This window comes from Natator depressus, chromosome 14 (genome assembly GCF_965152275.1).
Source record: "Natator depressus isolate rNatDep1 chromosome 14, rNatDep2.hap1, whole genome shotgun sequence".
Lineage (NCBI taxonomy): Eukaryota > Metazoa > Chordata > Testudines > Cheloniidae > Natator > Natator depressus.
The window spans coordinates 43,555,838-43,579,021 of record NC_134247.1 but is presented as its reverse complement, the minus strand read 5'-3'; the positions used below and the strand labels follow the sequence as shown (position 1 = coordinate 43,579,021).

Genomic DNA, 23,184 nt, shown 5'->3' with positions numbered 1-23,184 from the left:
AGACATGCCAGCAGCCAGCCTCAACCCTGCTGTGCTGCTGGCCGGGAGACGAAACAGAGACGGTCACACCAGCTGAGCCAGGAAGAGAACCCAGGTCTCCAATACTCTAGCCACTAGGCCACACTGCCTCTTTGCAATAGGTGTGATGTTCTTGAAACACTCTGTAAACTCTTGGAAGCAGGGGCAAAAAACAGAGATCTTCAAGGAGGTGCTTAAGTGCTTACCTCCTACTGGGAGCTAGGCACCTAACTAGCTTTGAGGGTCTGGGCCCGAGTCATTGCTGGATCCTGCAAAGAGGGCTATGTAGGTTATTAAAGTGAAGCACACATGTCAGTCTTTGCAGGTTTGGGATCCTATGTTCCAGCCGAGCACTTCATAGAAAATAAAACAAAGGTTCCTTTAAAAATCTCAGCGCTGAGCATTAGAATCAGGGGTGGTTACTTCCTGGCTCCACCACAGCCCTGCGCAGATACAAATTTTGTAGCCCCATCTGAGCTGCAAAAATGGTCCATAGATATAAAGCGGATGGGTATCTGCAAATTGGCAGGGCGCTACAGATTGCTTGGTCCGCTGTCTATCGGGATGGCGTCCTTCTGGCAAATCCATCTGTATTCCCCGCTGCAGGTTTCCGACTGGATCTGACTCCCTTTGATCACCCCACAGCTGTTCTCTTCGGCAGATCCTTTCACGGGGAACCTGCCGGACCAAGGGAAGAGTAATTGGTCGCCCTCATGGCATCTTGTTAATGCAGGTCACCGACAGCAGGGCTGTTCTGTGTGTCTAGACCCAGACTGGTGTTGGGGAAACCTTGTTGCTACTTGTAACTGGAGCACAAAGGATCTGGAAATCACAAAGACAAACCTCCTGGAGCACTAGGACGTCCTCACGGGGTGGATCTCCCCATTCCAGCATCTCTTCTGACTGAGAATGGGGGCTGGGTGGGGGGTGGGGGGTCACTCAAAGCTCTTCCTTGGGATGCTGCGTCTCAACCTTCCTAAGAGTTAGGGCCAAGGTGTAGATTCTTCAAATGGTTTCCAAGTGATTTAGGAGCCTACATCTCATTCATGGTCAATGACACTAAGTGCCCAAGTCACTTGAATGCTTTTGAAAATTGTGCCCTAGAGTTTCAAAAACGGATTGAGTGATTTTGGGGCCCCAACATCAGACCCCTGTTTATCAGAGGGAGGGTGCTCAGCACCTACCGGCAACTGGGCCCTTTTAAGGTGCCTCAGCTGGGCACCCAAAATCACTCGTCACTTCTGAAAGTCTTGGCCTCAGATAATAAGGGACGCCCGCCCCCTCCCTTACATAACTCAGCAACCATCCAGAAAAGCAACTCACAGCGTCTGATTTAACAAGGATCCATCCACCCAGGTCCAATTCCTCTCAGGTGCGTTCGCACTGAGGCCAGTCCAGACGAGGTACTTCTCTTGAATGCTGTCCCCTAGGAACTTCTGTAAGTAAGACAGGCACTTGGGGGATGAGAACCCGCTGTGACTCCAAGCTGCTTTGCAAGCGGATTTGTAACGGATTCACATTCTCCGTGGATGAAGCACGGAGCAGGACACGTAATGCCAGCGGGTTACGCTAGCACCTGATGTTAGATTGGTATCCGAGCCCCAGGTTAAATTCTCAGATAGTATTTTCCAGAGGCCCTCCCCCCCCGCCATGTACTGTCTGAACATTTCAACTATTCAAGGCTTAAAATGGGCACACTGGCACCTCTCCTGCAGTGCCCTCTTGTTCTCCAGCGTCTCAGCTTTCACTTAAAACGTGGAGTACATCTCTAGCTGTAATGACTTCAGAGCAAGGCTTGAAAAAGTAAAGCTGCCGGAACCCAGAGAGCAATATCTGCCTGAGTTTGCAGAGAGTCTGAAACAGCTCTGAGAGCGTGTGACCTTCCCCATTCATCTCAATGGGTACTGACAGATACCAAGGATGATACTTTCCATGACAGCAGTTGGTCACTATTTCGTTGCTCAAAGCAGCGAAGAAGGGAGAGGGGACAAGCAGAGTATGAAGATCTGCACTGTCCACTCTGAGTCAGCTCACGTCAGTGGCCCCTAGGGGTGGGAAACGATCGCTTGGAGGATTTCCTCCCTTTCCAGTCAAGAAAGGGCCAAATCCATGCAGCCCCTGGGCACATCCAACCCACTGCAGGGGAGCTGAGTCCAGAGCCCTCGCAAGCCACACCTGGCACAATCTGTCACAAGTGGTGTCTCATTTGGGTGCAGCCTGAATGTGCCGTTCCCAGCTCATCTGCTCTGCTTTCCAGGGCTCAGTCACACCTAAGCTGACAAACTCAAAGCTCGGGGTTTTTCAGTGCATCTCCTTTGGGCATTTGACAGCACGGACACCAACTTTCTTCTGCGCCAGTGGGTGTTCGCGCCCCGGCACCACCCCTACTCCAACCCTGCCGTAACTCCGCCCCTCCCTGCCCCGCCCCCCCTCCCCCCTCCCTTCCAGACTTGCCACGTGAAACAGGTGTTTCGCGGCGCAAGTGCTGGGAGGGAGGGGGAGAAGCAGGACGTGGCGGCTCACTCAGGGGCAGAGGCTGAGGTGAGCTGGGGTGGGGCTGGGAGCTGCCAGTGGGCACAAAGCACCCACCAATTTTTCCCCGAGGGTGCTCCAGCAGAGTTGGGGCCTACGTTTGACAGCACTTGGTGTATAGTCAGGTTCACTGTATCAACCTGTAGATCTCAGTTATTCCGTTTCCTGTGGCTGTTTAGAGCTTTTTCTCCCCAGCAACAGGAGAGAGAAACTTTAAATAAATATATAGGAAAATGTGATTGGAAACCCACAGAAACTGGCACAGGAATTTCGGGGGGACCAATCCTATGATAAAACTAAGTGTATGCACAAGTGTTTGCAGAGTCATGGATTTGGCTTCTCTGCGACAAATTAGGGACATGATCCAACAGAACAGCTGCAAGACAGACAAGTGAGCGAGGACATTCCCAAATAGGGCAAAGCTGGTTACAGTATGGTCTTTGTTTAAAAAAAAACATGGAACTGTGAAAAGTGGCCTTGGGGTAATTTTATCATTTTTTAAAATCAGCTTAAAATGGATATTCCTTGACACCCCCATCTTTCCAGGTGAAGATTAACACCCCCACCCCTCTGCCTGTTTCTCACTTTACCATCTCATCCTGCTCCTGGATCACCACCATGTGAGCGCTCCTCGCTGAGCAGTCCTCAAGGCTCCTGGCCCAGATTTTACTTTCGGTAGAAAACCAGTAGCATTTGGCACCATGTGGCAGCCAGTCCGGGGGACAGATTTGGCAGCCAGTGCCCTCTAGAGGAAACAAACAGGAGACACCATTAACGGCTGAATTAGGTGCTTCCATTAAGAGGCTGCCTGGTGCAGCAGCTTGGACGACAGACTGGCTCTTGGGAAACCTTTGTTCTGTTCCTGGGTGACCTTAGGAAAGTCATGTCCCGTCCCTGGGCCTCAGTTCCCCCTTTCACTGGGTGCCTGATCTGTGTAGATTGCCAGCTCTTTGGGGCAGGGACTGTCTCTCCCTAAGTGTCTGGGCAGCACCTGGCACAAGAGGGCCCTGATCTCAACTGGGGCAGGGACTGTCTCTCCCTGTGTGTCTGTGCAGTGCCTGGCACAACGGGGCCCTGATCTCAGCTGGGGCAGGGACTGTCTCTTGCTGTGTGTCTGGGCAGCGCCCGGCACAACAGGGCCCCGATCTCAGCTGGGAGCTTGAGGTATTAGCAGAACTCCACTGAAGGCAGTGAAATTACACCAGGGATGACCAGTACCTTTTCATTGCCTGCAATGAAGCTATTAGCATTTGCACACCCTGTTCCACGTGATCAGGATAATACACCATTGGCACCTGCCCTTTCACTAATGCTGTAACACTGCACTCAGCTACAGGGCAGCCATTAGGTGTCACTCAATCACTGCTCTGGAAGCATCTCTCCGGGGCCTTTAAACGGAGCTGTCAATCCCAGAGCCCAGAGAGAAGGCGCTGGGGTTACCCTGGGGGCGGCTGTTGATGGGAGCACACAGAGCCTGGCTCAGGCGTGACATGAGGTGGTTCAGACGGGCGCTGCATTCTGCCCCGTTTCTCTCTCTCCGCTGGGCACTACGGCTCACGGTGGCATTCGGCGCTGCTCCGGTCAGTCCTTCATGAGATGACCCTTGAAAACAGCCATGAGACCTGGGGTTAGAGTTCTTGCCTGGCAACAACAGAGTGGAAAATGAGCATCAAAGAATGTGGATCATGGGAAAAATCAAGGGGAGAAGAGAGAGAAAAGTAATTCATTGGGAGGGGCCAGGACAGGGACTGGTGGAATCTATCCCTGGCTCTGGGGTTGGGTGGATTAGAGCAGGGAAAGTTGGGTGTCAGGACTCTTGTGCTCTGGTGTTGTAGTTGACTCATGCTTTGGCCATGGGCACATCACCTCCCCTCTATGGGCCTTAGCTTAGCCCTTCTGTAGCACAGGAATTACGACAGTACCCCGTGCAGCCAGCATGCAAATGAGGGTAATTAACCACTGGAACGGTTTGTCCAGGGGCGTGGTGGATTCTCCATCACTGACAACTTTAAAAATCAAGGTTGGATTTTTTTCTAAGAGACCTGCTCTAGGAATTATGATGGGGGCAGTGTTATCTGTGGCCTGTGTTATCCAGGAGCTCAGACTAGATTGTGATAATGGTCCCTTTTGGCCTTGGAATCTATGAAAAGCTGAGATGAGCTGCTGAGACATGGGAAAGTTTGCAGGGCGTCCTCAAAACAAACAGGATCTAGACGCTCACCCAGAATGCTCAGCGCGATCACAGCCAGCGTCGCCACAACGCTCCAGACCCCCAAAATGCCGATGGTGATTTTATACCCATGCAGGTTCGCAGGAGAATCTGTGAATTCGGATTTGTAAGTCAGTCTCAGTGTCTCCTGGGCTGTGTGACAAGCATCGGCCATAACCCTTCGTAGACCCATCACGACGGGTGAAAGAAACAGAGGCCTTGAAGTGATCTGCATCTGCTCCCTGTCTCAAACGCTCCTCAGCAGAGGTGGGTCAGAGCTGTCAGAGCCAAGGGCCAAGATCTTAACATAAGAACGGCCCCTACTGGGTCAGACCAAAGGTCCATCTAGCCCAGTATCCTGTCTTCCAACAGTGGCCAGTTCCAGGTGCCCCAGAGGGAAATGAACAGAACAGGGAATCAAGTGATCCATCCCGTCACCCATTCCCAGCTTCTGGCAAACAGAGGCTAGGGACACCATCCCTGCTCATCCTGGCTAATATCCGTTGGTGGACCTATCCTCCATGAACTTACCTGGTTCTTTTTTGAACCCTGTTATAGTTTTGGCCTTCACATGTTAATACCCTAAATTAATTAGGGATTTTAGGTCCCAGCTGGTGACACCTTACAGGGGGCTGGTTGTTGGGGTGCAGGCTCTCAGCACTACCTGGTAATTAGGGCCTTTAAAAATACTCTCAAGTAAAGCCTCCAAAAACTGAAGGGGACACATTCACCTGTCACTACAGCAGATCCAAAATCAGGATTTCCATTGCACAGGAAATTCTGACATGCTGACTTCTGGTTCTGTCTTGAAACAGGACAAAATAAATCAAAATATCAATTGTTTTGAACAGAACAGAAAGTTTAAGCAAATTATTCTAACTAAACGTTTCATTTCTGGTTATTTCGACATCAACCCATGTGCAGTGGTGCCTCATGCCTCTGTTCTCCAGTACGAGTTGGGCTCCCCAGCTGGATTACATCTCCCACAATGCACCAGACTGGCTCAGTAGGGACCAAGGTGCATGATGGGAGGGGTAATCCAGCTGGAGAGCCCAGCTCACATGAGCAAATGAGGGTGTGAGGCATCCAAACTACATCTCCCATGAGACACTGCAGCAGCTCGGGTGAATGGAGATTAATATTTTGTTTAGCTATTCCCCAAGTGGGAAATGATTTACACTGCTGTAGCGCCTCGGAGTCTCAGTCATGCTCCAGGGCCCCATGGTGCTAGGAGCTGTATATTATTTATTAGGTATATCACTGTGATGCCCAGGAGCCTCAAGCCTGCCCCAGGTCTCCATTGTGCCTGGAGCTCTACAGACAGAACAAAAAGAGGGTCCCTGCCAAGGAGCTCACAACCCAAGTATTAGGCACAGCACTCAGCAGATGTGACTGACACACATGGTGACACAGATCTGCTGAGTGAGACATGGTTGCTTCCACAGTGAGTTGAGCCTTCTTTTCTCTTCGTAGCAGAACCGAAGAGCAGATGGGCCAGAAGGTCCCACACTTCTAATTTGCACTGCAGCTTAGTCTGCATGGCCGTAGCCTCTAGGTGTCCCAGCGCCCCCAGGCTAGGTGCTGTACATATTTTTTCACACAATGCACAGTCAACCTGCGGAACTCCTTGTCAGAGGATGTTGTGAAGGCCAATACTGTAACAGGGTTCAAAAAAGAACTAGATAAGTTCATGGAGGATAGGTCCATCAATGGCTATTAGCCAGGATGGGCAGGGATGCTGGGAATGGGCAACGGGATGGATCACTTGGATTACCTGTTCTGTTCATTCCCTCTAGGGCACCTGGCACTGGCCACTGTCAGAAGACAGGATACTGGGCTAGATGGACCTTTGGTCTTTCCCAGTGTGGCCGCTCTTATGTTCTAGAAACAGACGGCTCCTGCCCTGAAGCGATTACAGTCTCAGATGAGACACAGCACGTGGATACAAACAGGGGAGCAGAAGGAACCAGTTAGATTCTGCTGATCAACATGATAAGGTGCAGTTACAACATCTTGCTTTTTACTTCTCTTTCTGTCACCTTGGGAGCTCTCCTGCTGCAGGACAGTTTTGCTCTGCATTTTGGCCAAGATTTCTCAAAGTAACTGGTGATTTCCCCTCCCCTCCCTGCCCAATTTGAGACTTAAAGGAGCCCTCTTGATTTGCAGAAATCACTGAGCACCTGCCCTCTAAAACCCTTGCGGTGTCCCGCGTTGGTTCCCCAAAGCAGCTACCTCTTTGCCCGCCATGCAAACTCTAACCGCCAGCCCAGTTCACAGAACTCACGCTGCAGGGAATGGGGTGTTTCAGTCTGGCTTTCTCCGACGCACAGCTGGAAGGGGAGTTAGTTACAGCTTTTGATCATCAGGCTGTGGGGGGGGCGAGGGAAGGGAGAGTTGGAGACACAAATGGGAGGTAGGCAGGCATCCAACTCTCCAGGGGTTTCCATGGGCATTAGGAGCCTGACTGCTCTGGTTGACTTTGAAAGTCTCACCAAAGCTGGTAGAGAGAGAACAAAGCAACACAGGAAATGGAGGTGAGAAACGTTTATGAGATGATATCTAACAGGACACTAAGCATCCAAGGCAGGTCACTACAGAGTCAGAGGCAGGACAGAGACACAGGATGTTGCAGGGGTTATCCATATTACAGTAACGGCTGGAGACTCCAGTTGAGACCTCACTATTCACAGACAAAGGGCAGATGATAATCTCCCTGTTACTGACAGAGGGAACCAAGGCCCGAAAGAGATGCACTGACTTGGTCACGGTCACACAGAGTCTGGTGCAAAGCTGGGAACTGGACCCAGATCTCCTGGGTCCCAGCCCAGTGCATTAACCATGAGCATATCCTGCCCTTCGTCACTTAGCCCTGCTGCTAGGTCATGACAGTAGAATGTCAGACTTGGCCCAAATTGCATTCAAAACACCGCCAACGTCCTTTTGCTACGACCCACCAGCAAGAACCTCACTCCACTTAGTCACCGTATGATCCAGGGCCTGGACAGGGTGAAACCAGAAATAGCCCCAGGCCTTTATCCAGAGTTGCCCTTCTATAAAGGCTGACTCTGCCTGGGGACATTCGGATACACCATTGATACAGCCAGTGCCTGCCCCAGCCCTGCTTGCATTGCAGCAGCGTGTTCAGGGCCCAAACCATGGACAGCAATAACACCCCCACCCTGGCTGCTGGGTTATTCACATTATTAAATACTGTTATTTCGGCAGGACCTACAGGTGAACCAGATGGGCCCCATTGGGCTGGGTGCTGCACAAAGGCGTTGGCGATCCCTGCCCCACACATAGGGTGACCAGATGTCCTGATTTTATAGGGACAGTCCCGATTTTTGGGTCTTTTTCTTATATAGGCTCCTATTACCCCCCACCCCCTGTCCCAATTTTTCACGCTTGCTGTCTGGTCAGCCTACCCACACAGCTCATCGGCTCACCTAGAGTTCTAATTGCATACAAACTATGCAGGAAATACAGCTAAGCTCTCTGGGTCCTGACTCTGATGGGGGTGCAGGGGCTGTGACTTGCAGAGACCAGCAGAGCGGGAACGGTGCAGAAGTAAGGTGCTGCCCAATAACCGCCATACGTGCACATGGCGGTCCGGAGTTGAGCACGGACCTGCTCCAGCACTGTGGCTCTGGGTGCACTGCTCTGATACGCTCATCCCACACACCCCTTTGCTGTTCTCCATCACCCCCATATGAACATCCCAGTAGCTAGAACACACTTTTTAAGTACCTCCCACTCTATCGAAGCATCTCACCGTCTTTATTGTATTTGTCCTCCCGACCCTCCCACCCCCACGAGGCAGGGCAGTGCTTTTATTCCCAGGCCACAGATGGGGAAACTGAGGCCCGGAGCAACAAAGGGATTTGTCGCCAGGGTCACACAAGAAGTTCTTGGCAGAGCTAAGATTCAAACCCAGGTCTCCCACATCCCAGGCCACAGCCTGAAACGCAACATGAAGCTGCCCCCTGCCTGCTTCCCATCCATCCTCTCTCAGACCCCACTGAAAGCACAAGCCGGAATTACTGAGACAGCCTGCGGAGACTTTGGAGCGATACCTTGGATCCCGTCCGCCGACAGGTGGCTGGCGGTTCCCGTCTTGGGCCGGAGATTCAATACCGTGTAACCCTCTTCATCCTGCATCCTCCAGAGTCGCTGCTTTAGTCTCCCAGAAAATGGGAAGGAAAGGGAAAATCAGAGAGAGACCCCAAGGGACTGGGGTGAGACTCGGACTGTTCGGTTTGTGAGGCTCCAGCGTGCAGAGGAAATGGCTGCCTCCCCTGGCCAGCATGCTTCGAAACCACACAGGAAACGTAACAGCTCGCGCAGCAAGCTAGCGAGGGCACCAGCAAGAGGGACAAAACATGGGCCTTGTGTCCTATGCAAAAAGCAGCCTCAAAAATCTTCCGCTTGCCTAAAGGCACCGTGTATTCCCAGCTCGTTCCCATAGCCAGCCCCTCGCCGCAGTGGGATAGGGCTGGTGTGAGGACGAAGCACCAGACCCTAAACCCAGTCCCCTGGATGCTTGGCAGGTGGGAGGACTTGGGCGCTCTCTGGAGAGCCTAGCTCGTGACCTCCCCATTCAAGGCTGACAGCCTAGCAAAAGCTCGTGCAGCCCCAAATGAGCAGGGAGGGGGATCTACACTACAGCTCTGCTCTCCTGCCATCAGGGAGCCAAGCCCCAATTCACCCCAATGTGAAGTGGGTGCGACAGCCACTGGGGGAGAAGTTCTCTTCATCTCCAGCTCCGGGGGGAGTCCCAAAGGTCGTCCCCCTGCAGGCTAGACAGCTGCACCCCTAAGGGGGGGTTTGCTCGCTGTTGGTCTCAGCAACTCCCTCGATTCTCACTCGTGGCTCCAAGTAGCTGCTTGTGTTCACTGCAGCCCCATGCCTTGCCTGGCGGGCTAAACCCAGCGAGAGGAGCGAGTGCCAGCAACTGCCAGACAAGGGCACAGCTGTCCCTCCGAGTGCCCATCAAGGAGCTGGGGATGAGCCCATGGTGAATATTAGGTCACAGGTGCCAAATGAAGCTGGAAAAGACAACACTGGGCCCCCTCAGCATGGTCGCGCTGATGGAGAGGAATCAAAGATTGAGCCTTTTACCCCACCCCACCAGGACAGGAAGCTGAGAGCCTGGAGCTAGTCAGTCACTGTAATCTCTGCAGCACCAAAGGGGGCCCCATTTCCTCACGTCCTGCCTTGAACCAGGCTGAAACGTGGTGGCCCAGGCAGCCTGGCTCCCACCTCAAACACTGACCCCTGAGCGAATGGAAAGGGCCGTGGGCGAGAAAGGGCTGATCTGAAAGGCTCGCAGAAGCCATGTGAAACACCAGCGCTCAGGCACCGTGGGGCTTGCTGGCCAGAGACCACTTCCTGTGGGTCAGTGTCATACTCCTGCCTTTGCAGGGGTGTGCAAAGCCGGGCTCTGATTGGCTAGACCTCTCCTTCTTACTGTCTTTGAATCTGCGGGACTTAACACTGAAAGCACCAGATATTAGACCATGTGGCTGTGATGACTCCAAGTCATGGTGCCTTCACCAGAGAAATCCTCCCATTGGAGCAGAGCCCACAGCCTTGGCCAAAACTCCGCAGGAATATTTTTGTAAATGAAAAAAAAATTTTTTTTTTTTTTAAACAAAAAACGGAAGTTTTCCAGTTTTGGACACTGAACGGTTTGAGGTCTCCCTCCCACCCCAACTTTCTTGCCCTTCCCTTGCTTTTGCCACTGAAAAAGGGCAGGGTGGAGAACAAAGGAGAAAATCCAAACACATTTTGGTTTGGTCCTTGTAAGTTTCCATAACATATTTACCATATTTACCATATTTCCATCAGCCGTGGGGAGAGCGCTCCCCGGCCAAGTTTGGCTCAGGTCTGTAGGCCACTCAGGGGCGGCTAGAGAACCTCAGTACTGGTTGATTCCATGGAACATAGATCCTTGCTTTGGTGACTACTGAAGTTGGGGTTGGGGTGGGATTTTGAGAAGCACAAATCCCTGTTGAAAGGCAGGAAGACTAGGGCACCTAACTCACGTCCAGTTGGCCCAGTCATAGGTGGAAGAGCAGGGGGCCACTGCTGGGTTTAGATGAGAAGGAAAGAGGGCGAACTCCAGGTTACTGAGCTGAGGGTGTGAAAAAGGAAGCAACTGCCCCCGTCAGGCCAGAGCAGCTGGAACAATCCGTACAGGGAGGGGACAAGAGCCACAACCAAACTGTAAGCCCTGCATATGATGGAAACCACGTCAAGCCAGGCGGTGTGGCAGCTAATTAAAAAAAGAACTAGATAAGTTCATGGAGCATAGGTCCATCAATGGCTATTAGCCAGGATGGGCAGGGATGGTGTCCCTAGCCTCTGTTTGCCAGAAGCTGGGAATAAGCAATGGGATGGATCACTTGATGATTCCCTGTTCTGTTCATTCCTTCTGGGGCACCTGGCATTGGCCACTGTCGGAAGACAGGACACTGGGCTAGATGGATCTTTGGTCTGATGCAGTATGGCCGTTCTTATGCCCCCCCAACATCCTAGCAACGCTAGGAAACCAGCATAGTGGTTTCTCGACTGGTCGGCTTAACCCACTCTACTCCTAAATTTAAGAAGCTGGTAACCCAATCCCAAACTCTATCTTCACTGACCTCAACAAGACAAAGGCTGGCATGCGTGCAGATGTGTGCGTGGTCTTGAATAAATACTGTTCTCCATTGTGATCTGAGCAGCTCACCAAAAGTTTAGAGTCTAGCAGGTTGTCTCAGTTAGGAGACATTGGTGAGAAGCCATTATTTATTTAATGCAGGTTTATTTATTTACAGAACCCGTACAAAGGACCCGTTTCCCTGGACACAGGAGAAACCAGGTAGCAGGAAACAGCTTATTTTGCTCACAGCACCAACACCACATTTTTCAGCCTGCACCTCTGACCCCAAAACCTCACTCCAGGCTCAGAGGCCTTGCTTTCAGCTGTTCCTTCCAGCTGTCTGTGTAGCTCTGTAGTTCCCCGTGTTCTGCACCCACCCCTCCAGAAACTGGCAAAACCCTGCCACCCATTTAGTACAGAAGTCTCAGACAGGGTCACATACACTGTGTGTCTGGGGAGAGGGCTTGCAATGACCTTATTCTGACAGTTATGTTAATCGAAAGGTCCAGTCACACCCATTAGTCTCAGTGAGGTTTGTACAGCCATCAGCACAATACTAGTCAGGCATCATTAATCTTAACACTGCAATTAAGTTACCTTGCAATACAAAACCACATCCAACGATAATGCTTCATTTACAGCATGACAGCCTATTATAAATACTGTGCAAAAAAGGGCTGTCAAAAAATATATAGCTTAGTGATAAATAGCATAATTAAGTAAATCACAGTTTACAAAGACTTCAAAACAAACATAAGAGGAGTCCATGGCTCAGCGTTAAAATGCAGTGCACTTCGGGTTGATCTCAGATTGTCAGCAGCACGAGACAAGACCTGCTTTCTGCAGCAGCTAGTAAAGTGCAGAGGTAGGAAATCAGAACAGTTGCATGGTTATTCAGAGCCACCTCTCAGCTTCCCATTCTTCCCAAAACCAAACAGCTCAGGTTTCAAGGTCACAAAAGACCATTATGACCATCTAGCCTGACCTTCTGCCTAACAGAGCAGAGAAGCTCACCCAGCGATTCCTGCGTTGAGCCCAGTAACTTATGATAAGCTGAATTCCAATTGATCCCCCCCAACAGTGGAGAAGCTACTATGAGTCATGGTATCGTCTTGGGTCATTCTTGATCAGAGATTGCTGCCCTCCAAAACATTCCTAGGTCTCCAGATCAGAGAGACTAAGGTCATGTCGAAGCTACAAACTTAAGTCGACCTATTACCCACCGGAGGAGGAACAGGGTACACCCCTGTCAATCAGAGCACACAGTGCGAGCCAGAGCACTGGATTTGCGGCTGCTCCTTCTGTCCTCGTGAAACGCTGTCCGTGGCTGTGATCAAACCTGGGATCTCTCCAGCCTCTACTGCCGGAACTAAAAGACGCTTTTCTTAGCTACGGCTGTAGCAGGCTCATCTATCTCGAGCTGGCCTAGCCACCACTTGAAGGGTACAGAGCACCATGCTGAGCAGGCCTGGGTTACCCTGGCATCACAAAACATCCACCCTACCCTCCTTCTGTGGGTGGTGTGCGTCCTCACCAGGAGCACTGCCACTGACCTAAGAGGGGCAGAGTGGGGGGCTGAGAGCCTGGCTCCCCGCAGGGGTTCCTGCCGGGTTCTAAGCAGCCTGGCTAGGAGAGGGTAGACCAGGCAACAGCCTGCTTCGGAGTGGGGAGCCCCCCACCCACCTGGTTGTGACAGCCCTAGCTAAGAGCCAGGTATGAGGTTCACAGCAGGGGGCCTACCAGCCTATCTTGTCAATTTCTTGGCTCCAGCAGGCAGCTGTGAAATTGACAAGGACGAGGGCCAACAGCCAAGGTAAGTAACTCGGTGTCCACACGGACACTGCGCCGCTCTAACTACACAGACAGAAGCCTTACGCCTGCCGAGCCAGTGGGGTTATGATGTCGGCGTAGCAGGGCACTTACACTGGTGGGAGCAAGGCTGGAGTGTGGACACTGACATAATTAGGTCGACTTAAGCTGCCTTACGTCGCCCTCTCTCTGTAGCGTGGACCAGGCCTACGACTGGAAGCTCAGGTAAGCAGGAGGCTTATTACAGCTGGAAGTGCTGGTTGTGGAAGCGATTCCGTGGCACTGAGGTGGCTCAATGGGAAGATGAGATCAAAACGGCTCCCTGAAAGGTGGCCCAGAGTTTGGTCCTTATTTGCCCGTCTTGGTGCCCAGACATACCAGAGGAAGGGGCCTCAGGTGAGACCCGGCTGGTTCAGGAATCCCCAGTTCATCCAGGCCAGTCTCCTGTCTGAGTGGCCAGCACCAGCTGATTCAGAGGAAAGGGCAGGTCAGCTAATGGACAGTTACGAGATCACTCATCCATTACGGAAAGTTTACTCCCAAGGATAGGGATCTTATGCCCTGAAGCAGAAGTGTCTGGCCCATCTCAGATGCTTTTTGGTTTAGTCCTCACTAGCATGACTGCAAACGCTCTCATTAGCCAGAGAAACATCCGAGCCCGTCAGCATCAACGATGGCCCATCTCTTCAGGGTTGAGCCTTCAGCCCCCTGCCCGGTGCTGTGCTAAACCTTTGCACACACGTGGGGTTTGCTGCAGATCCAGTGTCTCTCCATAGAGCACCGCGAGGAGCTGATGGCTTTTGCTTCCTTCAGATACGCGCACTCCCCTCCCCCTCCGATTTTAAACCTGCAGGGAAGGAGCAAAGGGACCATCAGCAACGGGGAGCGGGGGCTGCTGGGCAGAGGGTTCCCAGTCACACAGCAGGGTCACAGCACAAACACACACAGACAGACAGTTGCACCGCGTGCCAAGGGAGGTAACCGGGATTAGCCCCGTAGCATAGATGGGGAAGTGGAGGCGCAGAGGTGCTGCCTGGGGCGGGTCCCTTCACAGCAGCTCGTGACAAAGCTGGGATCAGAACCCAGGTCTCCCGATTCCCCATCCCGTGCTCTAGCCGCTGGCCCACGCTGGCTCTTAAGGGGAGGCTCCTTCAACTGCAGGGTGAATATTCATCTGTACTTCGGTTGGGGGCAAAATCAGAGCAGCCCTCTCCCTCCCGCCCCGGACCTGGTGGTTGCTGGGGAGCGACACGTTTAACCCGTTTGTGCTCCCCGGTGGGCGGAATCAGGACACCTGTCACTCAGGTTTAGCCACCCCACCACCAACACCTACGTGAGTGTTCGGTGCAGCTCCAGAGTCTCCCTGTTGCAACAGATGGACGTGCAGATGGAAGTGGACGGACAGAGCCAGCAGCAGTTCCTCCACTAGGGATCAGCCAGACACAGCTGCCAGCTTTCCTCCCACCCCTGGCAGAGTCAAGTCAGCACCAGCTCCCCCAGCACCAAAGAGCGTAGCTCAGAGCTGGCCGCCACTGTCATGGGGGGGACCAGAGAGAGAAAAAAGCAGCAGATGACAGGAAAAGCAGAGCCCAGGGCAGAGAGGTCACCCCAGCACATGGGGAGCTGCTGACTATGGTGCTGTTTGGGATGGGGGGCAGGGAAGGAGGAGACAGACAGTGAGAGCAGCGAGGTTAGATCCCAGCACAGATGCAGTGCAGCTGGAAATTCGCCCCCCCCAGGCTGGGGAGGAGGGGTCTTCCCCCCCTGCAAAAGCAGCTAAGACCCATGGCAGAAGACTGGTGCAGAGGGAACCAACCCCTCCCAGCCCCATGAAGCCCCAGGGGCAGGGGGTTGAGATCTCTGAAGGCAGAGAGGAATCAGCACCGCACAGGACTGGGATCTGAGAGCCCGGATCCCCCATTGCTTCCCACAGAAGGTAGCGCTGGAGGTGGGGCTGGTCGCAGACATGGGGAGCACGTTGAGATCATACAAGACTCAGGTCTCCCTGGTCAGCGATGAGTCCCAGCTCGGTCCGAGTCTGGCACATCAGACGTCCATGACCCAACACTCGGGGAGAGGGGAGAACTCACCAGCTGTTGAATTTGGTGCCGTTCATCCATGTCCAGAGCTTGTCCGTCTCCTTACGGAGGCCAAGCCAGTGATCCCTGAGGCCTCTGTAGTGGAGCATGAAGTCCTTCAACCAGAGCAGAAGAAAACCGACATGACACGCCTGACGGAGCTCCCAGCGAGCTGGGTTTGAGTCTACGGGACGACAGACGGGGCAGCCCCGCGCCCCATCCAGCAAACATGTCCTGTGCAGCGTCTGCCACCGGCTGCAGCCAACACATGGCTTGGAAGAGATTATTCTAAAGTGACATGATCTGGGGACCCCTGACCCTTCCCAGAGCCCCAGCTGTCAGAGGGCAGGTGCTCAGCCCTTTGTGATAATCAGCTCTACTTGGGGGGTGTCTCACTTGGGCTCCCACATCCCTAGTCACGTCAGAAACACCTGGATGTAGCCTAAGAGCCACAGGACGCCGGGCGCTCCAGGGATAAACTGAGGCCCAGGGGAAAGCAGCAGGGCTGGGGCTTAGGGAATCAGGAGGGCAGGGAGCTGCGACACCTCAGGCCAGAGGGGATGGATGGGGAGCCTGGCCTCCCATCCCGCCGGCTCCCAACCCCACCCCCGCAGGGTCCGAGCCCTGGCACCGTTCCAGCACCAGCCCACGCCTAGCCTGTTGCTGCCCAAGGGACTCACCATGTCCTGCTGGGTGTCGATCCCAGCCAGGGAGGCACCCAGTGCAGAGCAGCGGCTCCGGCTGTAGGTCCAGTTCCCTTCGGTTTCTGAGAAATAGTAGCATTTCCCTTGGAACGTGACCGAGCCATTGGGGCAGGCCACAGGTGCCCTTGATGGTACCCCTGGAAAGGAGAGAGAACACGGTGAGTCTGTCCCTTGCCCCTTCCCCGCCTTGCACCCCAGGGGAGCAGCCCCTCAGGCACAGACACCCCACCCCAGTCTGAGTAGAGAGCAGGGACCCCATATCAGAGCAAGTGACTCTGGGCCTGAGACAGATCCCGCCCCCCTCCCTGATTAGCGGGGACACATGTTGACCCTCCGTACAGATTGGGAGGCAGGACTTCTGGGTTCTGATCCCCCCACCCTGCAGTACCATCCCCATGTGGCCCCCTCTGTAGAAAGGGACAGTTGCCCTGCTGGCCCTGGGGCTGAGAGGGGTGATGGCTGGACAGCGCTCGGAGAGTTCAATGGCAAGTTTCACTGAGCAAAGGGAAATGCACTTGGGTCAGTATCACCCTCTCACTTTATCCCGGGGGTGGGGGGCTGGCGATACAGAAGGGGAGGGGCCGGCTCCAGGTCACAGGGAGTCAGTGGCCAAGCTGCGATTCGGACCCAGGAGCCCTGGCAGCCAGTCCTTCGCTCACACCACACCCCTCCTGAGTTCAGGGTGGGGCTCACACAAGTGTCAGTTACAGCACTTTTGTAAGACGAATTTCAGGGGCGCGCTCAGCCCGTGGCACTAACTGGGTTCTGAGAGGTGGGAACTTGAGCACGTCAGCCATGGGAAGCTGCTTCTGTGCTGCGAGTTGTTAGACCCACTGGAAAAACGTATTGGGCCAGGGCAGTGATGGGGCCGGGGCACAATCTCCAGGCATGGCTGGCACACAAATCCAGCAGTTATGCTGGGTCTGGCTCTGCAGTGATTTGCCCCAGATGGCTGGGACCGGACACACACAGGTGCTGCCATTCACTTGTATAGGCCAAGCTCAGGCACCCCCATGGTGGGTGTAGCATAGATACCTAGACAGAGGCACGACCGCCTGGCCCACCCTTCCTATTTATAGGCCTTTCAGCATGCGCACACCCCCCCCCCCCCACCATAGCCGCACCTGAGTTTCCCACAAGCACAGATCGATTTTAGCCTCACGTTTCCCCCCCGCCCGGTGAGGCAGGGAAGTGACATTATACCCTTTTCACTAAGGGGAAAACTGAGGCACGGAGCGGGGGAGCATTCTGTCCAGTCACCCAATAGCAACAGCACCCAGAAGTCCCAACTTCCGTGCCAACGTTTTAACCACAGGCCTGACCCACACCTGGCTGTCGCACAGAATGGGGACTCTGCCTCCTTAATCCCCATGAACAGCACCAGGGAGGAGTTGGAAGGGGTCTGGGCAGTACTTTGAATGGGCTGAGTAACAGAAGTTACATTGCGGACACTCCTGCCTGTCACTGTGTGACTGGCCTCAAACAATAACGGGCCCAGCCCTACGTGTCCCTCATTCCACCCTCCTCCCCGGGCGGGGAAGGTAACGGGGCCCCATGACAGGCCATGGGGTTAAAAGTCAGCGAGAAGCTCCCGGAGAGGCAGCAGGGAGCCTCCGAGGGAGAGGAGGACTGATTGCCTGCGGGCAAGGAGAGTTGGAAGGGGCCAGCTCGGAGAAGCCAAGGGAGGGCAGCAGCACGATTCCTGGCCTGAGGAGGGGGATCTACCCAAAGCATCACACAGGCCCAGGAAGGCCAGGGGGAACCCTGAATCCAGGGGAACAAGGCTTAGGCTTGATGGGCGAAAGAGCGCTTTGATTTGCTATAACAGACCCAACGTGGAAGAATCTTAGTTTAAGATGCTCTGGCCTGGGAATGAGCTCCTTACAAGACACACAAGAGGGAGCTGGAAGCCGCACATCTGCTGGGACATGTCTGGCCACAGGAGAGCACTGTTATACTGTCCCTATTGAAATGCCTAGATGCTCTGCATTGACTTCAGTGGGAGCTGGGATAGGGCCACGGCGCTCAGCCCAAGGACATCGATCATGTTATTTAATTCCCTGCCTGCCCAACAAGGGCCTAACAAGATGGCAGGGTTATTAGAGACATTAAGAACCAAGCACGGCAGAGTTCAGGTTACCTCCCCCGCGATCACCTTAACTCTGCCCCCTTGCAGTGACACTGGCCTGCTCCAGTCACACGCTGAATAGGGAACTGAACCCCACTCTGCATAACATGCAAAGCCTATGTTTGTCTCTGAGGCCAAGCAGAGGAGCAGGGGTCTCAGGGACAGTGCTGCTTTCCAGGGGGACGTCCCGGGCAGGGGGAGGTTGGATATTTAGACTACCTGCAACTGGCTCTAGTGCAGGGGTCTCAAACACGCGGCCCGCGGGGTTCTTCCCTGCGGCCCGCCAAGCTTCCCGCAGCCCACCCCGTCCCCTCCCCAGTGCGTTGCGTCCCCAGCCTGCTTCCAGGACAGGGGTGGGCAAACTACAGCCCCGGACCAGATCCAGCCCCTCAGGACTTTGGATCCGGCCCACAGATTTGCCAACCCTGTGGTGCTGAGGGCCCCGCGCCGCTCCGGGAAGCATGCCCCTGCCACCCCGGAGGCGCTCAAGGTAAGCGGCGCCGGGCCAGAACCCGAACCCCTCCTGCCCTGAGCCCTCTGCCTGCACCCCAACCCCCGCCACACCCCGCACTCCCTCCTGCGCCCCAACTCCCTGCCCTGAGCCCCTGCTGCACCCTGCACTCCCTCCTGCGCCCCAATTCCTTGCCTTGAGCCCCCTGCTGCACCCCACAGGCAGGGGCGGGGGGCGATGCGGCCCTCAGGCCAACGTACGAGTCCTCATGTGGCCCTCCTGGTGATTGGAGTTTGAGACCTCTGCTCTAGTGACACGGGGAGTCACCTGCCTCAGGGATCCCGAGGGCTTCAATTTGTGAGGGGCTGGGTCGCTGCTATGCCAAGCCCTCCGTGCCAGAACAGAATAGGTCCTTCATGAGGAGCAGGGCTCTGATTGCCCTTGCACAGCACCGTGTCCAATCTAGGCGGTAACGATACTGAATAATAAACAAACATGCATGCATGAGCCTGAAGGGCTCCATCGAGAACCACATCACATCAGGCTAGAGAGAGGGTGGCAGCGTGTTTCCTGGGCTGGGCTTGGCACGAATGGAGAGGGCAGCTAGATTTTCTAGGAATGTCTATGGGGGCAGAGCGAAGGCAGCCTGAATGCCCAGAGTGCTAAGGGCAGCCTGGGTTTTAATGTTGAGGGGATTATTTGAACTGCTGTTCTTGCCAGGCCCTAGCTGGAGGAGCCAGAGGAATGTAGCAGCAGCCTTAACCCCCGCAGAAATGAAGGTTTGTGTGTGGTGAATCTATAATAAGGTTCACATTTAGCAGCATGAATAGTGTCAACAGCGTGTGCCAACTAGAGCGGTTAATAGCTGAGAGGGAAACTTCCCATCTTCGTTCCAACTTGACGGGCAGGTTTAATTCCCAGCTGTGCTGTAAGAGCGCCCCCTTGTCCCCCACAACCCCACTGACTAATCAAGCCTGTCTCAAAGACACTGTAGTACCTGCAAGCCCTGTCCTGGGAGTAGCCAACAAGCAGGGATGCAGGGAGGTTGGCATGCTCAGAGCAACGCTGGACAGGTGAGCTAGAGATCTTGTGGTGGGAGTTAAGTTCAGTCCATTGCTCCAGGTGTAAGATGGGGCATGTGTGTCTGAGCTGTACAGAGGGAGCGATGGGCTCTAGGACAGAGAATCAGAGATGTCTCATGGGAACCCTTCCTGAACCCAACACTGAAGCCAGACAGGCTGGGAGGGGAGAACATGCACCTGAGACAGCTCCAGGCTGAATGGGAAGCACAGAGGAGGGCAGGCAGGCTGGAAACTCACCTGGCAGAGTTGCAGCCAAAACAATGACGGCAAAGAACAGAACCACTGCCACACTGGAGACACAGATCAGGACTTTACGCACGAATGGGTCCCTGAAGGGAGATTGAGAACCTGAAAGAGAAGCCAGGCAGGTTCCCACAGCTGCTCCACAGCAGAGGGTCGGGGAGCCAGCGTTAGTAACCACCAGCATCGGAGCTGCCACAGACCAGGAATTTATTTGTATCACTGGTATGTGCGGGCGCATGGATATTAGTTAAAACCATGCAGAATCCTAACACCAGCCTCCCCAGATCCCACCGAGTTACAGGGATCTTGGCTCCTGTTAGACGATAAATGGGGCTAGTTAATCCCCCTCTTCCAGGCCAGACTCTCCTGGAGCATCGGAAGGGTGAACGGCTCCCCGCTGTCAGGGATGGGAACGGGTCTCACCCTCCCCTTCCCTGCAGTCTGGGCCCCAAGCTGTGTCCAGGCCCCTGCCTGGGGGCTCAGACTCTCAGGCACTGAGCCCCCAGACCCAGCTGCACTCAGCTCCTCTGCCTTATGCCAGGCAGCTCTGAGCCCAGAGCAATTGAACACATGACCCCCTGCCCCTCCCTCGGTGAGTGTGGGGGGAAAATCTACTATCTGTTCATAGAACATTTCATTCTGATTCCTCCAGAGAGCGGAGAAAGCGCCTCATAATCGAGACTTCAGACCCTCTGAAAAATGAAGGAACGGGGAACAAACCCCAGCTGCCCCTGTGTGAAAGAAGAACAGCTCTATGGCCCCACCCAGCCTTCCCCAAATGCCCAGAGCCACGTTTTCAGAAGGCCCAGGGGAAACCATGCTCGAACATGGGCCACAGGCCTCCTCAACGGAAGGGAGAAATTTCACACTGTCCCCACACCCTGGCTCCTCGCCGTGCGCAAGTGGGGGGCCCTGGATGTGCTAGACTGTAAGGTCTCTGGGGCTGGGACTGCCATTGTGTGTACGTCCGTACAGAATCCAGCACAACAGGCCCTAGGCTGGCTGGTCTCTAGGTGCTGGAACAGAAATACAAGAATCTGCGAAGAGACCTATGCTCTCCCGTTTGAAAGTCTGGCTCTTATGGTAAGCAGAGGGAAGAAGGGATTGAATGAACACAGGACAGGGGCCAAGTGTTTTAGATGCAGAACCTGTAATGCGTAGGAATAGGGCTAGCGCCCCTTTAAATAGCTGGTGAGCCCTCCAATGGCGCTCACTGTGTTTTAGGTTTGAGAAGCCAGCCCGTGCAGCAGTGAGCATGTAGCTGGGCCTGGTGTGTCCATGTGTAGTTAGTACACATGGATATTGGGCACCCTACTGTGTCCTGGGGTTCGTTCAAAGCATTTTGGTACCTTTCACTCTCTAAACAGGAGTGACACGTGCCCACCCAGAACTGTTCATCCACAACCCCCCGCTGCACATAGAAAAGGGTGGTTACAGGTGCAGGCTGGGTAACTGCCTCCAGGAGCCCACTGGGGCAATCAGGGCCTTGCTACCTGGACAAATGCAAGGAGACGAACCCTCAGTGGAAGGAGAATTTGCATGTCTCCCCCCCGGCCCGTTCCCTGATCATGAAGCTGTGATTACCTGGGTCTTGTTCTCTCCTTACATCTCCATTCCTACTTGGCAACTCCATTAATAATTGTTCTTGTTGAGGATTATTTCGAGTTTCCATCTCCCCTCCTGTCTCAGGGTCTCCATTACAAGTGGGGTGCACCTCTCCTTGCGGACTCTGCTCAGTAGAATCTGCTGTTTCCTCCATCTCTCCACTGACGCACAGAGGTTGCTCTGATCACCTCTGATCCGCGCCTCTCCGGCTGTAGCGAGAGTCACTCCGATTCCTCTCCCCCTGCAGCTTTCAGTTCTGCGAAGGTGTAACACTCAGAATAGTTCAGGGCACAGCGAGGTCAGTTCTTGTCATTCCCTGTTCGGTCCAAGAACATAAGCACCACAACACCCAGTTAGTTTTTGGCTTCTGAATTCTACTGCACAAGTTGAGAGCCCGCAGAACTGATCCTAATCCACCAGCAGGACCCAGACCCTGCCAGAACAGCCCAATGGCACCACAAACATTCACACATTTGGCACATGGATCAGGCCAGCTTTTGGTCCCAAATTCAAGACTTTGCCTAAAGGAAAATGACAGTTTATTGATGCAGTCTCTCCCCACGCCCTGGAATCCACCAACATTCAGCCCTCACCCTGCTGCTCCTAACAAGTGAAGTTCTTACCAGGATAACAAGAGTTTTTAATCTGACATTGCTCGGCAAGAACATTTCAAACCCTGTATCCAGCATCTAGACTCAACTGGCTCCTGCTCTTGGCCCAGAACCTCTAAATCACATCAGTAGCAGGTAACAGACCTGGAAGTCTCCATTCACAGAAAGTCATTTACCCTTGGTTACTGCTATTCCCCCAAGCATGGGCAGTCATGCAGTGCCTCCTATCAGATCTAGCAACCAAAGAGCAAGAAGTTAGTGAGTGTCTGCCTGAGAATCTTGTACATGAAACTCACTAAAATATACACCATTTCTGAGACCTCAGTGCACTCCGTTGAACCTCATCATCATAAGGCATTTTTGGTCCAGCAGTTAAACAGATTCTCCTTCATACAAGTTTGTATTCATAGTTGGGAGATTGGGGCTAGATCTGGAAAAACAACAAAAAGCAACCCACCCATTCTCTCTTCTTGGTGAAGATAAGAAGCACTCTCATCCCCTTCTACAAATCTACTACTGTAGTCATCATTTTCCTGTGTTGAAAGTATCGGCTTGGCACTGTTCCAGTAAAAGGTCAACAGGAAGATTTTGCTTATTAGGCTTAGCAGAATTAAATTTTTATAATTTCAATGGATAACACTGGTTTACTTGTAATTTTTTTTACATCTATCAATTTAAATTTTCACAGCTGTGAAGAAAGTGGGGGGGGGCGGCATCAGACAATATTTAAAGACAACAGATGTTGATATTTTAAAAGTTTTCTTACTTTGCCAGGCTGCACATTTCAAACATCACCAATGGAGATATTCTCCGTTAGCGTGTCTGTGTGCCATGAAATGAATACTGACATTTTACTATCAAAATCGAATCCTTCCAAGCCTACTTATTAGCTGAACAGGTCATATTGTAATAGCTGCTTCAAGGTCTATAATTTGTCGCCCAGCTGCTGAGTTCTTATGGGAGGAGGCAGCTTCAGCTCCCGCCATTTAACCTCCTGTTTTCAACTAGGGTATGTTAGAGAATTGCTAACTTCCCCACATTTCTGGGAGCTGAACCATGCTCTTGAATTAG

General features: G+C 53.4%; 2 protein-coding genes across 9 annotated transcripts in view; both read right to left on the bottom strand.

The window, feature by feature from the left end:
- Positions 1 to 551: 551 nt before the first annotated feature.
- LOC141998547 (killer cell lectin-like receptor subfamily F member 1) lies at positions 552 to 8,917 on the bottom strand. Its single transcript, XM_074971409.1, has 6 exons — positions 8,833 to 8,917; positions 4,772 to 4,870; positions 3,991 to 4,152; positions 3,141 to 3,295; positions 1,342 to 1,454; positions 552 to 696 (listed from the first exon to the last, which is right to left on the bottom strand). Exons 1-6 carry the CDS (start codon positions 8,915 to 8,917, stop codon positions 552 to 554), a joined length of 759 nt encoding a protein of 252 aa, XP_074827510.1.
- A 2,608-nt stretch (positions 8,918 to 11,525) lies between these two features.
- LOC141998549 (C-type lectin domain family 2 member A-like) overlaps positions 11,526 to 23,184 on the bottom strand; it is a 54,615-nt gene continuing 42,956 nt past the window's right edge. For 5 of the 8 annotated variants that reach the window (XM_074971411.1, XM_074971410.1, XM_074971413.1 and 2 more), the window contains 5 exons: positions 21,482 to 21,818; positions 19,892 to 20,002; positions 15,970 to 16,130; positions 15,302 to 15,405; positions 11,526 to 14,058 (listed from right to left, as the gene is read on the bottom strand). In XM_074971411.1, coding sequence (XP_074827512.1) covers positions 13,935 to 14,058; positions 15,302 to 15,405; positions 15,970 to 16,130; positions 19,892 to 20,002; positions 21,482 to 21,656 — 675 coding nt within the window. In that variant the 5' untranslated portion in view covers positions 21,657 to 21,818 and the 3' untranslated portion in view covers positions 11,526 to 13,934. The other 3 variants (XR_012641847.1, XM_074971416.1, XM_074971415.1) reach the window with 3 other exon arrangements.

Bases quoted from the DNA above. Each gene is read 5' to 3' on its own strand.
- LOC141998547 (XM_074971409.1), bottom strand. From the start codon at position 8,917: ATGCAGGATGAAGAGGGTTACACGGTATTGAATCTCCGGCCCAAGACG. The intron at 4,153-4,771 runs GTGAGCGTCTAG...GCTGTTTTCAAG, and splicing joins GATCGCGCTGAGCATTCTGG to GGTCATCTCATGAAGGACTG. The intron at 1,455-3,140 runs GTAAAGTGAGAA...TCTTACTTACAG, and splicing joins TCCAGGAGCAGGATGAGATG to AAGTTCCTAGGGGACAGCAT.